A 14506-nucleotide genomic window follows, 5' to 3' on the forward strand; every position below is an offset into this window, starting at 1 on the left:
GTGGCACGGGGACAGGAACAAGCAACGGGAGGTGGTGGAAGGCTGCCAGAAACAACTTCATTCAGATATATCCTCGGATTGTCTTGTGCAGCACTAATAACAGCTATTTGCTGTAGATTAACACCGGAGCCCTGAGGAAAACAGCATTTTAACAGCTATTTACTCATAAAGCTGCTCATTAGGATTTTTTTCAAGCATTTCTCTATTTGCTTGAGTAGACGTACCAATGATTACTGATTTTGAATAATTTACTGCCAGCTCTTCATCAAGATACAACTTGGTTGGTTAGTTATGAGTGAAGTTTTCATTAGGATTAAAGCTCTTCAGAGTTCTGAAAATGTTTCCTTCTATCCTGCTGTCTAATTTGGTATAAGAATAGCAGAAATCCTATTAATTAAAGACTAAGAGCTTTTATAATCTTCTTCCCAGACTGCAGAATGCATTTGCCACTGCTGCTCAGCGGACTGAGCCTGCTGCAGGATGCTGCTGCTCCTCTGAACACACATGTAGGAGTGGGATACACTCAGGCTTCTGCTTAAGAAAGGTCAAATTGTCCCTTAAAAGCAGGGATTTCCCATGCAGTCTAGAGTTTGATCTTCAGCTGTGGGCAGGATGAGCATCCTTATAGGATGTATGGCAACCCTGCATGCTCCTTCAAAAAGTGAGCCAGTGGACAATGAGACTGGCACTGAGAAAGCATCCTACACACCAGGTCTGTCTTCCAAGCTCCTAATATGCCACTAATAGGTGTTGTGACATGGAAATGCATGGCTGATGGAAACACAGAAACTATGTGAAGCAGATGAGTTTGGTAAGAGTATTCAGCGTCTAAATCTAAGCATGATATTTATCAAAGATAAACTGTAGTAGCGGAGTTTTCAGGTCATTGAAACGAGTAGGTATGAGCTAATCATAGAATGATGGAATGTTTTGGGTTGGGAAAGACCTTTAAGCCCGCTCAGTTCCAACCCCACTGCCATGGGCTGATTTCCGCCCACCAGCTCAGGCTGCCCAGGGCCCATCCAACCTGGTCTTGAGCACCTCCAGGGATGGGCACCACAGCTCTCTGGCAACTGTGCCAGGGCCTCACTGTCCTCTGAGTAAGGAACTTCCTCCTAATATCTGACTAAACCTCCTCTTTTGCTTTGAAGCAATTCCTCCTTGTCCTGTCACTCTCTCCCCATGTAAAAAGTTGATTTCCCTCCTGTTTATAAACTCCTTTTAAGCACTAGGAAGACACAGCGAGGTCCCCCTGGAGACTGCAGCTCTGGTGGTTCAGGAGCTGTGGTGTTTCTGAGGAGTGAACATTCCTGGGAGACATACCTGCACCTGTATGGTGCTGTCTGCCATCATAGAGGGGAATCACTGTCTGGGACTGAGCATTTTGACAGTATGAGGACACATTCACCAGATCCCTTCAGCTTTTCTAATTGGGGTGTATCTGCCAGTGTGTATTTGCTGACTGATCCTGCCTTCCCTTTTTTTCTTCCCAGGGAATGGCTTTCACACTTAAAGAGAGGCTGCAGCTGGGAATTCATGGCCTCCTGCCTCCCTGCTTCTTGAGCCAAGATGTTCAGGTTCTCCGTGTCATGAAAAACTATGAGAACAAAACGAATGATCTAGACAAGTAAGTCAAAAACATCTCATTTCCTCCTTCTTTCCCCTTTAAGTCATGGTTCTTTAAAGTCCATTGGAAGACTTGAGGATCCTGTTTTGAAGCACTGGGGTTTCCTTCAGAGTCACTCTTTTTCCACCCATCAGTAGTGTTTAATGTTTATTCCTGCCTGTCTGCTGTCATTTGCATGCCATTCCTGTCCCAAAATAGCACTGCTATTATTGCTTTCTTCTACTAGCATATTGCTGGAGAGCTGTGGCATTAACCTGGTAGATCGCTCTCCTTTGTGTTCAAATGCCCAACAAAAAGGAACCCAGAGCTCTCATGTTTTATGCAGCTATCTGTGTACTCATTAGGATATATTCTAAAATAATGGAGGGAAGAGCAGAAAGAACCAACCAACTGGTAGGAAAAAAGAAAGCGAAAACAAAAGCAACATCTGAAATAACAAAACCAGAAGTAATTATGTGTATTGACAGCATTGATTTATTTGTGTTAGTTCTTTTTGGAATGCTGGATTTAGCTATCATCCTGTGCTTTGTGACTGAGGGAGTGGGATAACGGAGAGAGGTTTTGCAGAAATACTTTCAATAAGATGGTGCTCTGAAATGTGCATGCTTACATTTGGCTATGGGTCTATACAGCCATGCAGATTGCGTAGAAGATTTTGATGAACAGGATTATGTCCCACTCTATTTCCATTGCATGTTTTCTAATGCAGAAAAATTCTGCTGGTATGCATAGGTCTGATTTCCAGCTCTGTTGACCCTATAAGCTGTCAGTAGAACTGGTCAGGTCTTCTGGGAAATTCTGCCTGAAGTGTCTGTTCAGGATCACAGAATCATAGGATGATGTAGCGCTGTTCATGCTGTAGCACTTAGGAGTGTTGGGGCTTTGTAGAACTGAGTACATGCAGAGGGAGCCAATTGTTTCTCTTTATGAAACTGCCAACATCCATAAGTGCTGATATATATCTGCTTTATTTTACTTTCAAGGTATATTGTTCTTATGACATTACAAGACAGGAATGAGAAGCTGTTTTACCGAGTGCTGACCTCCGACATCGAGAGGTTCATGCCCATCGTTTACACCCCAACGGTTGGCCTGGCGTGTCAGCAGTATGGGTTGGCTTTCAGGAGACCACGGTGAGTGAAAAGACCATTCTTGCCCCCTCTTTCATGTGAATATTGCTTTTGTGCCAACAGTCCATCTTGATGTGGGTGCCCCGAAACATCTCAAACTTCATCCCTAATCAAAAGATGGGCTATCAAGCAGCTTCATGTGTATGCTTGATGATGAGCTGGGGAGTTAAGAATAACTCTGCCTTCTTCTTATAAACAGTAAACAGAATGGTTTTGTTCTCCAACAGTACTGCGCAGTCTGTAGCCCAGCTCCAAATGCCTCTGAATTTATACTTGCACCCATTCCCCTGCTGCAGTCTTGGGAGCACAGAGCCCTTCTGCAGTGCTGGCTTTTGAGTAATTGCTGCATTTGGGATACACTGTGCTGATTTTTATTTTCTCTCTGCGCTTCCCACAAACCACCCTACAAAAATCGTTTTCAAAGGAGATTCTGCTCTGCGTCAGTACCTTCCTCACCGCTCCAAACAGTTCCTGAGTAATTGATGCAACATTAAACGCTGTGCACGGCATTGGAGGGCCTTCTCTGCATAATTGCTCTTAACGATTATTGTTTAGATAAGCCTCTCATTAGCATCTAAAATACGTTTTAGTCTGTCCTGAAAATTCAGCAGCAAGTTTCAGTTTTCTTTGCAAGCCCTTTTTTTTTTTTTTGTCCTTGAAATGTACCAGTCAGCAGATAAACACTTTTGCTTGAGATGTGGAAATATACATAGTAAAGGAATAGAGCAATACTATTTTAAAAGCATTTCACAAGCATGGGATTTAACTGTGGTTTCAGCTGAAAGTAGTGGGATAGATGGGGAAACTGAGGCATGTTCTACTGAATAACTCAGGGTCACAGTGGGGACCATGAGACAGATGTTGGAGATGCAAAGGCTGTGTAAACAGGTGATAAATAACATAATATGGGTAAGATGGCCAACCAAGACACACAGAAGCCAATTTCTGATCCCCAGTTCTATGCACAGCCATTTTAATTCAGAGAAGGACAGAACCACAGAACCACAAGGGTTTCAAGGGACCTCAGGAGATCACTGAGTCATCATTTCTGCCATTAGTTTGCCTTTACCTTGCAAAACATTCTAACAATATTTGGGGCTTTTGGAGCCTCCAGTACAAGAAAGACAGAGAGCTGTTGGAGAGGGTCCAGAGGAGAGCTACAAAGATGATCAGGGGACTGCAGCACCTCCTCTGTGAAGACAGGTTGAAGGTGCTGAGCTTGTTCATCCTGGAGAAAAGAAGGCTGTGGGGTGACCTCATTGCAGCCTTTCCGTACCTAAAGGGAGCCTATAAACAGGAGAGGAGTCAACTCTTTGAAAGGGGAGATAATGGCAGGACAAGGGGAAATTTTTTTAAGTTGAGGGAGGGAAGATTTAGGTTGGATGTCAGGGGGAAGTTCTTTACAGAGAGAGTGGTGAGGTGCTGGAACAGCTGCACAGAAAGGTTGTGGATGCCCCGTCCGTGGAGGTGTTCAAGGCCAGATTGGATGGGGCCCTGGGCAGCCTGGTCTATTATTGAATGGGGACGTTGGTGGCCCTGCATGTTTCATGAGATTCATGATCCTTGAGGTCCCTTCCAATCCAGGCCATTCTCTGATTCCATGATTCTATGATTTTGCTTCTTTTCCATCCCAGCCATGCTGTTATCCTGAAGAAAAGTCTTTGTATGCTCAAGTCCTTCTGCATTCATTGCTATTGGAGAATTCCCCTTTCTCTAACTCACTTTTTTTATCATGTTTTCAACCCACGTTATTTCACCAGTGCAGTAAGAACATCTGTTCTCACAGTTTGAGAGTTTTACTGCTGAATTCAGGCTTGGAGCTGCTCTGGATTGCAGCCGTGTCTTCTGAAGTAAAGGGCAGACTATCACACCCTTAGCACACTGAATTTCCTATGGCAGGGAGTCCCTCCTGAGAGTGAATTTCAGCCTAGCGTCAGGTTTGGTTTTAATCAAACATTTTTTTTTAGCAAACTAGAGGTTTGGTTCCAAAAAGCAAAGAGCTATTATATCGTGCAAAGGGATGAGATTAAAATGAGAAGCATTCGTGCGTGCTTATTTTGTAGCTGTGTCTTATTGTCTTACAGCAAATATCTTTTCCCCTGGAGTGCATTATGTACATCAGGAGCTTGCCTGCAAGAAGCTTAGCTCAGAATAGCATGCCAACACCTCTTGCTCAAATCATTGGGACCTGAAGATTTGGGGAGCTCAGGAATTATTAAGAGAAGTTTGAGTTTCTAGTTCTTCGCATGTTAGTTCCCCTACACTGCACTGATTGCCTGTGAAGGCAATTCTTCTCACCCAATCTTATTTGCATCAGAAGGCTTTTAAAACAAAATGATCGCCACATAAACCTTACATCCTGATGTATCTCACAGTTGTTTTAGGAAGTGCACAACATAGAATCATGGAATCCTTAGAGTTGGAAGGGACCTCTGAGGACCATCTAGTCCAACTCTTCTGCAGTGAACAGGGACACCACAGCTCAATCAGGTTGCCCACGGCCTGATCCAGCCTTGTCTTCAAAGTCTCCAGGGATGGGGCATCAACCACATCTCTGGGCAACCTGATCCAGTGCCTCACCACCCTCACGGTCGACTTTTTCCTTATATCTTACCTAAATCTACCCTCTTGGAGCTAGAGCTGGGGAGAATTTCCAAGCTGCTCAGTTTTGCTCTGCTGCCGCAGGAAGCTTCATCGTAATCCTGTTCATTAACTGATTACACTTTATTTTAAATCTGCAATAAAGCATTTCTACATAAACCATTCCAGTATTTAGCTCTCATACGAGTAGACAGTATTTTTCCCATAATGTCTGACCTAAATGATGTCTGCAGATTCAATCATCTCTATGATAACCTTTTCACAGCAGAAACTGGATCAGTGTTCAGCTTGGTAGCTTTCCTGCTTGGGACTGTTGCTGCCCTGCCCAGGTCACCTCCCCGTTGGCTCTGTGTCTCCTGAAGCACACACTATGAATCTTTTCTTTGCTACGATTACTCCACCAGATTTACGCAGCTTTATAATTGTGCATTTCTTCTTGCTCTGTGTCCTGCTGGGAACCTTGTCTTGTTGGTTTTGGATCACCTCTTCAGTGATTCAAAATCTCACTAAACCTCCCAGCTCAACTCTTTGGAAATTTGGAATGTTTGCTGCAGCAATTACCTTTTCATCCAAACCATCACATTTAATGTTCTTGATCAGGCGGGGGAGATGAGAGATATCTCAGCTTAAAATATCCCACGGTGCACCAGCATGGTTTGACTTGTATATAGCAAGCTAATGGGGGGGAGGGAAGTCTGCAGAATATTATGCAGTCTGTTTGCAGCCTCAGCAGCAGAAATTAGTGACCCGTGCATGCAATAAGCCTCTTCCCTGTGTTGAGATCTCTGTTAGTCCCATTAGTGCTTGATTTTATATTTCAAGGCTGAACGTGGTAACATTAAGGCGTAAGTAACTTGCTTACAAGGCAAATCTTGTACAAGAGCATCTCAAGTTATTCCTGCAAGGTCCAGCAGGGCTTCTCCCATCAGAATGTGTTTATCAGTGTTGGCACAGCTGCAGGTTTTGTTTACTGCACATTGCTGTCATAACTCAGTGCCTCTTTTACCTTTCCTGATCTCTGTGTACCAGCTTTTTCACCTGTGCATGTATGGGGCTGGTGTTTGGAGCTCTCCTCCCACACCAGCACTCAACATCCTGTGCAGGTATCAGCAGATCACCTGCTCCACATGGCATCTGGCACTGCTGTTCCTTTCTTTTGAAAAGCCATTGAGCCAACAGTCTGAAAACACAGATTTGCTCTGTTTAGCAGTACAAAAAAGAAGCTGTGGCTACCCCTTCCTTGGAGGCATTCAAGGCCAGGTTGGAAGGGGCTCTGTGCAGCCTGAGATGGTGCCTGATTTAGTGGCTGGCAACCCTGCCCATGGCAGGGGATTGAAACGATGTGATCTTTGAAGTCTCCTTTTCAACCCAAGCCATTCTATAATTATAAGCTGGTGTTGCAGGGTCTCAGGGTTGTAGCTGTATTAGGAAAATCTTCAGTCACATTTGTATCTGCAAGTTCTGGAAAGACTGTGAGGGGATGCAGATGCATTCACACTGTGAAGGCCATTGTCAAGGCCCCCACACAGTGTGCCAGTCACCAACTGCCACAGAACCTGAAGGAAGCAATGCCACACATCCATCCCTGGTTTTCTCTCAAGAGTTGTGCCGGCGAGGGAAAAAGAGATGTGCAGAAGCTGGAACAAGCTGCTGAAGGCTCATGGAGGGCAGGTTTGCTAATGTTTAGCAGCTGTGATGCCCTTCTGTAGCTGGATGGAACGGAGATGCTATGTTAAGTACTAAGGAACATGGGCCTTGGAAGTGTTTGCTTTTCAAAGCCTGAGGTTCCTTTGTCCTCATCAAAAATTTGGTAGGGGGAGGGAATGAAATGTAATGGAGCAGAGTCTGCAACCTTCTGAGACTCTAAACAAGGAAGAGGAGGAGGAGTTTCAGTTAGTTGATCCCCTTAACACAGTCGCTGTGTTAGGAAAGGCTTCTACCAGACTGAAAGCTTTAAGACCGTGGTTTGTGACTTTAGAATGAAGAAAGTGCATAGTAATACCTTGATCTTTTCCTCTTCTGCTTTTTCATTCTTTTCCAATGTAAAATGTGCACAGTGAATGCTGTCGGTGCTCTTATGCAGCACAGATCTGAACATATGCATTGCAGTTAAAAAGGTATTTTTTCAGCTTGGAAAATCTTTTTTTAATCATGACACTATCTCTGAAAAGAGACTCCATAGTTTTTTTCACAAAGAGAAAGCAGAGAAGGGAACTTACTTATCTCAGAGCGTGGAATCAGTTTTAGTTCTTGTGTAATCCTAAAGTCATAGAATCCTAGAATGGCTTGGGCTTGAAGGGACCCCAGAGATCATCAAGTTCAAACCCCCCCCTGCCACAGGTAGGGCCACCAACCTCCAGATCTGATACTAGACCAGGTTACTCAGGGCCCCATCCAACCTGGTCTTGAATATCTCCAGGGATGGGAAATTCACAGCCTCTCTGGGCATAACAATAACTTAATAGTGAGGAACAGCTTATTATAATGGCATAAACCCATAGCCTCTCAAGACACTGGATACTTCCTGACCATTCTGGTATTTGAAAATATATGGTTGTCAGCTGCTCTGCAAAAGCTTCTGGCATCCTGAGAGCAGGACTGGAAGATGTTGGTGCATCACCACCAGAGGAAAGCCATGGGCACAGACAAAACTTGCTTAGGTTCTTTCTCCTTTCGGAGATTTGAATATCCTCAAGGACTGGTTGCAGAACAATGCAAGATGTGTTGAGATGAAGTGGAACCCAGAGAATGAAAGCTAACAGGATGCAGATGGTGCTAAAATTAAGCCTGACAGAATAACGATCTTTGTCCTGATGAAAAATGAGCAAGTGAAACATCAGTCAGTCTGCAGAACTGTCTTGTCAACAAATCTGGCTCTGCTGAGGGCTTATTTATTTATTTATTTATTTATTTTTGTTATACAATCAGGGTGACAGGAAAGAAAGTTACCTTCTAGACATATTCTATTCTATTCATATTCATTCTAGACATATTTCAGAAGGACATTTTTCACTGAGAGCAGAGGTGAGGCCCTGGCACAGCTGCCCAGAGAGCTGTGGTGCCCCATCCCTGGAGGTGCTCAAGGCCAGCTTGGATGGGTCCTGGGCAGCCTGAGCTGGTGGGGGGCAACCAGCCCATGGCAGGGCGTTGAAACTGGATGGGCTTAAAGGTCTCTTCCAATCCAAACCATTCTATGCTTCTATGAAACGTGGAAGTTAGAATATACAGGGTAAGTTCCATAGACTTGCCACTGGCCACTGAATTGTCTGCACTCTCTCTTCCATAAACCAGTGAAGACCAAAAGCAAGGGAGAAGATTGGGTTTTGAATTGTCTGGAAGCTTGCGCTTTGAAATCCTTTTAGGTGATCTCTAATTCTTGCAGAAACATCAAGTATCATAACATCTCTTCTTGCCAGCAGCAAGGTTCAGCCTTCTGCCAGGAGCCGCTGGAAGCAGTGTAGAAGCCGGGTGTGTTTTATAATCCCTGTGTATGTAACATCACTGTGAGCATCCTGGTCTTGTATTAGGTTTAAGAAAGGGATCTGTGAACGGGGTCATGGGGGACAGCACGTAGGGAGCCTCGAGAGGCTGGAAGAGCTTGCAGTTGAGAGGCACTCCTAAGTATGAGACCAAAGCGTGAAGCAAGAAGAGCATGGCTAGAGGAGGTGAGGAGAAACCAGCTGGCAGAAAGGGAGCCTGGGGCTGCTGAGGGCAGCACAGCCTATCTAGATACCTCTACTGTCAGAGATGGTTTGAGTTTGTTGAAATTCCCTGATTTAGCTGAAGCTCAGAGGGAGAGGTGGAGCTGGCCAGAGAAAAGGGTGACTTGGAGAAGGAAATTCAAGAGAATATGTTCACATTTAATCTGGCATAATTCTGTGCAGCTGCCACAAGGAACAACCACACCTTAAACAAAAAATGCCCCAGACAGGGTGGAGGGAGAAGAATTATTTAGAATATTGAATACCAGGATGTAAATTGGAGGGGAAATAACACCAGCCAGCATGAAAACCACAGACAGCAATGTTTACTGGGCTATAGAGAAGCCTCCCACAGAGTGAGGAGAAACACTTCTTCACCTCGTTAGTTTATGGAGTATTGATATATAAAAATGATACATTTTTCTGACAATTTTTTATTGAGTTTTTATTTTATACAGTACCACAAAGCAGCTGTAAGACATCTGGCATGTTGCTGTATCATGCATGCTGTATCTGGCCATGCCAGAGGTAGCACCCTCATCTCCTCGCAGCAGGGCATCCATGTCTGAAAGAGAAAAGAAATCAAGAAGAGCAGTTCTGCATCTGCCAAGGACTTCCTCATCGGCACTGCAGAGAGTGTGGGGTTCTGTGCTTTGATGCTGTCATTCTTACCCTTCCTGGTTGTTTTTTTTTTTCTGTCTTTTTAGAACTGCCTTTCTGCTAACAGCAAAGAGAAAATTCTGTGTGAAAACGCAAGTCTGACAGCAGGCAACTCACAGTCTGTGGCTGTGGGAGACTTACTGTAAAAGCTGCTGATAGGTTCTATATTCATTAAGACAGAACGTGCTAGGTTACATTTAATTTTATCTGAAAGCTGATTGATGTGATATTGTCAAAATAACACCTTTTTTTCTTTGTCAAACTTTGTCTTCACTTTGTGTTCGATCCTGGGGTTCCCTGCAGTGTACTCTAAAAGCCAAAATGTGGGTCTTGGAAGAATTTTCACAGCACAGGAAGGAAATGTTATGAGAGTAGGATTTAATTTAGCTTCCCAGGGAGTTTTGTTCCCACCTTAACCTCTGGACTATAAAGTAAAACAGAATACTTGATATTATGTGTTTAACAGTTAAAACAGATAAGAGCTCCTTGGTCAACATCTCTGGGCAACAGCATTGACTGCTCATCTCAACATGGTTCTCTTTGTAACCCGGTACTCTTTCAATTACTAACATACTGCCACGATCCAACACACAGGCTAGTTTAGAACTCAGCCTACAAAAAGGCAGAAAAAGGCCAGGGCTGAGTCAGGTTTGCCTATATTTGAAGCTGTTCTTTGGTTGGGTCTCAAGACACTTGAGCACAATGTCCTTAAATGGAGTGAAGGATACTGTGTTTGAGACATGCCCACATTGCTGGTGGCTAGGATCCCTGGGTGGTGGGATCTTCTCTCTCACCTCAAATCCTGGTTTTTACCCATGTCTGTAAATTGACACATGCATGGCAAAGTAGTTATGAACATCCTAGCATCTCCCTCTTTCTCCTGGTTAGCTCACCCAGCCTTGGCTCCAGGGGCTGAATCCTTACACAGACCTCCTCAGTGCTTGTCTCAAATACCAGTGCTTTTGAAAATGGTGTGGAAATAATTATTCTCTTGAAGTTTTGAAATACAAACAGGACTTAATTCTGAGTTACACTGTGACATGGCAATCCTCTGCTTAAACCCTTTTGTTCTGAGAATCCAAAAGGAATGAGCAGTTGGAGATAAACCAGAAGCAGTCTGGGTCTGTTCACTTCCTCAGCTGTGATGAATAGGACTGCATGCCAACCTTCTGCATTCTCATACTGCTGCACAGTGGCCACTACCAGTAGTTTCTTTCCTGATCTTTCTCAATCAGAGTTCCATGGACTGAAAGAGAGAACTGTCTATTCTCCAGGCTGTTTCCAAGCAAAACCAATGAATTTAGGATTCCTCTCAACCTCTGCCCACTACCCCTTACACCTCCCATGTGCAGTACCTTCTGTTCCTTTCCACACCCCCTTCATCCCTTCTCCATATCCACCTGTGCTCTACTGCAGCCACCCACACCAGCTCATGTTTCTCCCCTTCCCTCACCAGTTTTCCATGGATTCTTTCCTTTTCTTTCCCAATCAATACATTTTTGACCCTCAGATCCCTGTATCCATCTTCTTTTTCATTTTCTTTCCCCTGTAGGAAGCTTTTTCTTCCTCTTTAACAGGGCTGGGCTAGTGAGGGCTCAGCAGGAATGAGGTGTGAAGCAACACATGTTGTATCTGGCTGCTATCTCGGTGGCAAGCTGTCAGAATAATTGTCAGAGGAAAGGCTGTGTTCCCCTCCCCGGAGAAGTGGGGACACAAACCCCATTATCTTTTTCCTTTATATCAACAGCAATTTCCATAAATGGCGTTGGAACAAGCATCTTTGAGACCTGATACTCAGCAGTTTCCTACAGGTTAAACTGTTCGCCATCCCTTGGGATCATGGAGGTTTCCCTGTGTGGATTTAGGGGGCTGTTATAGGTAGTGATTCTTTCACTACTGTACCGTGGAGCCTGCATCTGGCTCCCACTCTGAATTTTGGTTTTCCTGACTAGAATGCCTGATGACGACTTTAGGGACATTTGTAACGCTGATGTAACCATTCACCTCACAGATCATGATTAATCTAAATTAAATCTACTCATATTATAGGATTTTGCCTTATAAATCTCTGTGTAGATTACATTAATAGTTGATTGCGCTTTGTTTCTTTTACATTTTCATCAGAACCTTGTTGTACTGTTCAGTGTCCTACAATTTGCAAAGAAAATTATCTTAAAACAACAAAAAGTTTCTGGCTTTTATTATAAACAAATCTGTAAGAATAACTGATGAATCACCATGTAGATTTTGTCCAATGTGATGATTAATTGTACTGTATTTAGACAAAACAGTGCATGCTAACATATAGTTTCTCCAAAGCCTGTAGCCCTCAGGCAGGTAGAATCTCAAGCTCCCTAAAAGAGCTGAGAAGTTTCAAAGTTTGTTATTCCTGAAGGGTCTTCTGTTCTGACAGAGACCTGAGCCAAAAAAACAGCAGTAGGGTACAGGTGGTGGAAGTCTCTAGAAGCTCACGTTACTCAAGCCGTCAATTTTGTCTTGAAAGTGTAAATAAATATATCCAAATGTAGGGCTTTAATAGAACCACATTTTTACCACATCTCTAGCACAGATGGGCCTTAAATACACAGAGTGGATCCTCTAACGTGTTCTTCTGGCAAAGCAGGGGCAATTTTCTGTGGTTGGCATGCAACAAAAGCCAAGGCCATCAACTGCTCCCTGCCTCCTGTCTGTCTCTGGTGCAGTAGTGGCCACCCAAAATATCTAGCAGTCATCTGAGGCATAATGCAACCAAATTCAAAAGATCGTGCCTCTCAAGGATGAGCTTTAGATGATCCTCAAAGGTCTCTTTCAAACCAAAGCCCTTTACAACATGTGGTATCTCGCTGTGGATTTCTCACAACTTCTACACTGCTGTTCAGCAGTGGTGTCGTGCAGTTTTGTTTGTGATTCTATGATTCCACTGTAACTGAAGGAGATAGAGAGCAGATAAATGCATGTAGAATGGTGGGTTGCTGTACAGGTGATATACAGGTGAATGACAGGTGATTTTTATGGCTCAGAAAACTAGGCTGTGCGTGTGCCTCACGCAGTGTCCACCTTAAGGAACCTGACTGAAACCACTTATATTTTTAGCATTTTATTTTAATCAGACTGTTTTTATTGAGTCCCAAGTGTGATCATGTAAAGCAGCCTCACTGTCTTTATGTTCTCTGAAGCAATTTATCAAATGCCATCCCAAGAGAGATGGAGAAGGCCTGGTGATAAAGGCAGAATTTGTTGCTTACATTGCATTCTTCTTTCAGAATGCTTAGCCTGCATCTTTTCCTCAGAAAAAGATCAAGTTAATTGATTTTTCTGCCACTTGGATGTTTCTTATTTACTGCTGGCCTGTATTTCTCAGTATTCAGAGCTCTACCTGCTGTCCTTCAAAGTATAAATAAGCTTTTACCTCTCCTGCAAGCTATCTGCCCTTGAAAGAAACTTGGCTGCTAATCTTTCCTGTTCAGTCAACAACAAGCCTTTTGCTGAGTACAATTTGCAGAGCTCATTTTTTCCTTCTGCCTGGCTTGTAGAAGGGATTTTATGAAAGATTTACCCTCAGCCAATTTTAAGCATTTTATTTCAATGGGTAAAGTTGGCCAGTTCATCTCTGTGGGTACCACTGCTGCCAGCTGGGAGAGCACGACCTTCATGGGGTCCTCAGTGAATGGGGACTGACCTGGGACTCCTAAGTGCAGCAAGTCACTTACTTTTTAACTTTTTGGCTAAAGTCTGACACGTTCTGAATGCCTGAACACCTCATGGAGTCCGGAGTGCCTGGACCAGGTTCAGGTCCAGCTGGGTGCCTCGAGGCATTGGAAACTTTTGTGTTTTATTGAAATTGGGCCCTCGGCTTTCTGATTCAGCGCTGAGGGAATAAGAGGCCTGATTAAGTATGTGCCCAGTTCCCCATGTGGCTGTTTCAGCGAGAGGGCCCACATACATGGCCCTTTTTGCTCCTGGAGGTTTCCCTTTCAAAGCCATTAATTCTTAGTCTAAATTAAGCTATCCAATTTAGTTTGGAGTAAAATATTGAGCAGTTTTTCATCTGAATTGCTCCCTGCATATGACTTCAGGGAAAAGCAGCTAGAGCTAGAAACATGGTGCACTGTCACAGCCTGGATGCAGAGTCAATCTATGCCATGGACATTTTGTTTCCAGAAAAGGATCGGTGGAGTTCATCATAGAAGGTCCTGCTTAACTGTATTGTTGAGAAAGGGAATGCAAATTCTGAGAGGGATGCCTCTCCCTGCCTGGTTCTCAGACACCAGCCCCACTACTGTTGCCAAGCCAGCCCTTCCTCAGGCAGAACATGCCAAGGTGATAGCACTGAGGGCACAACTCCCAAGCAATGCTTTGAGAGCAGTCAACGGATTTCAGAAGACCCAGACTCCCTTCTCCCATATCTGGAGGGACTGGAAACCATCCCACTGCCCTCTGCATTTCATATGCTGCAGCAGCAGGACTGGTGGTGGGTGGGCAGTTGGGTTTCAGGTTCTACTGCAAGCAGTAAGTGTTTTTCTAAGATTAAATAGCTGGTGGACACCCTTCAGCACCAATGGGATTTGAATTTACGAGGCACACAACTAGACAATGAAAGAATAGGTGTCTTTATTATTTATGGAAAATGCTGCATTGAAACAATGCCATTCTTTTCACAATCATGTCTTAACTTGGAGTATCTGCAATGATGTCACTAATTAGTGCTTTCAAGTCTTGGTTGATAACTCCTTTCTAAATGTGGATGGCAGCAGTACAGCACCCCTTTTTATGAAGATTAACATCTG

At 43.9% G+C, this 14506-nt stretch overlaps 1 protein-coding gene across 1 annotated transcript in view; it reads left to right on the forward strand.

The window, feature by feature from the left end:
- The first annotated feature begins 1473 nt into the window (after window positions 1-1473).
- The window catches only part of ME3 (malic enzyme 3), a 49896-nt gene continuing 36863 nt past the window's right edge, over window positions 1474-14506 (forward strand). The window contains 2 exon segments of the mRNA XM_003203535.4: window positions 1474-1627; window positions 2611-2760. Coding sequence (XP_003203583.2) covers window positions 1497-1627; window positions 2611-2760 — 281 coding nt within the window. The 5' untranslated portion in view covers window positions 1474-1496.

The sequence above is a fragment of the Meleagris gallopavo genome, chromosome 1 (assembly GCF_000146605.3).
Source record: "Meleagris gallopavo isolate NT-WF06-2002-E0010 breed Aviagen turkey brand Nicholas breeding stock chromosome 1, Turkey_5.1, whole genome shotgun sequence".
NCBI classification, from domain to species: Eukaryota; Metazoa; Chordata; class Aves; order Galliformes; family Phasianidae; genus Meleagris; species Meleagris gallopavo.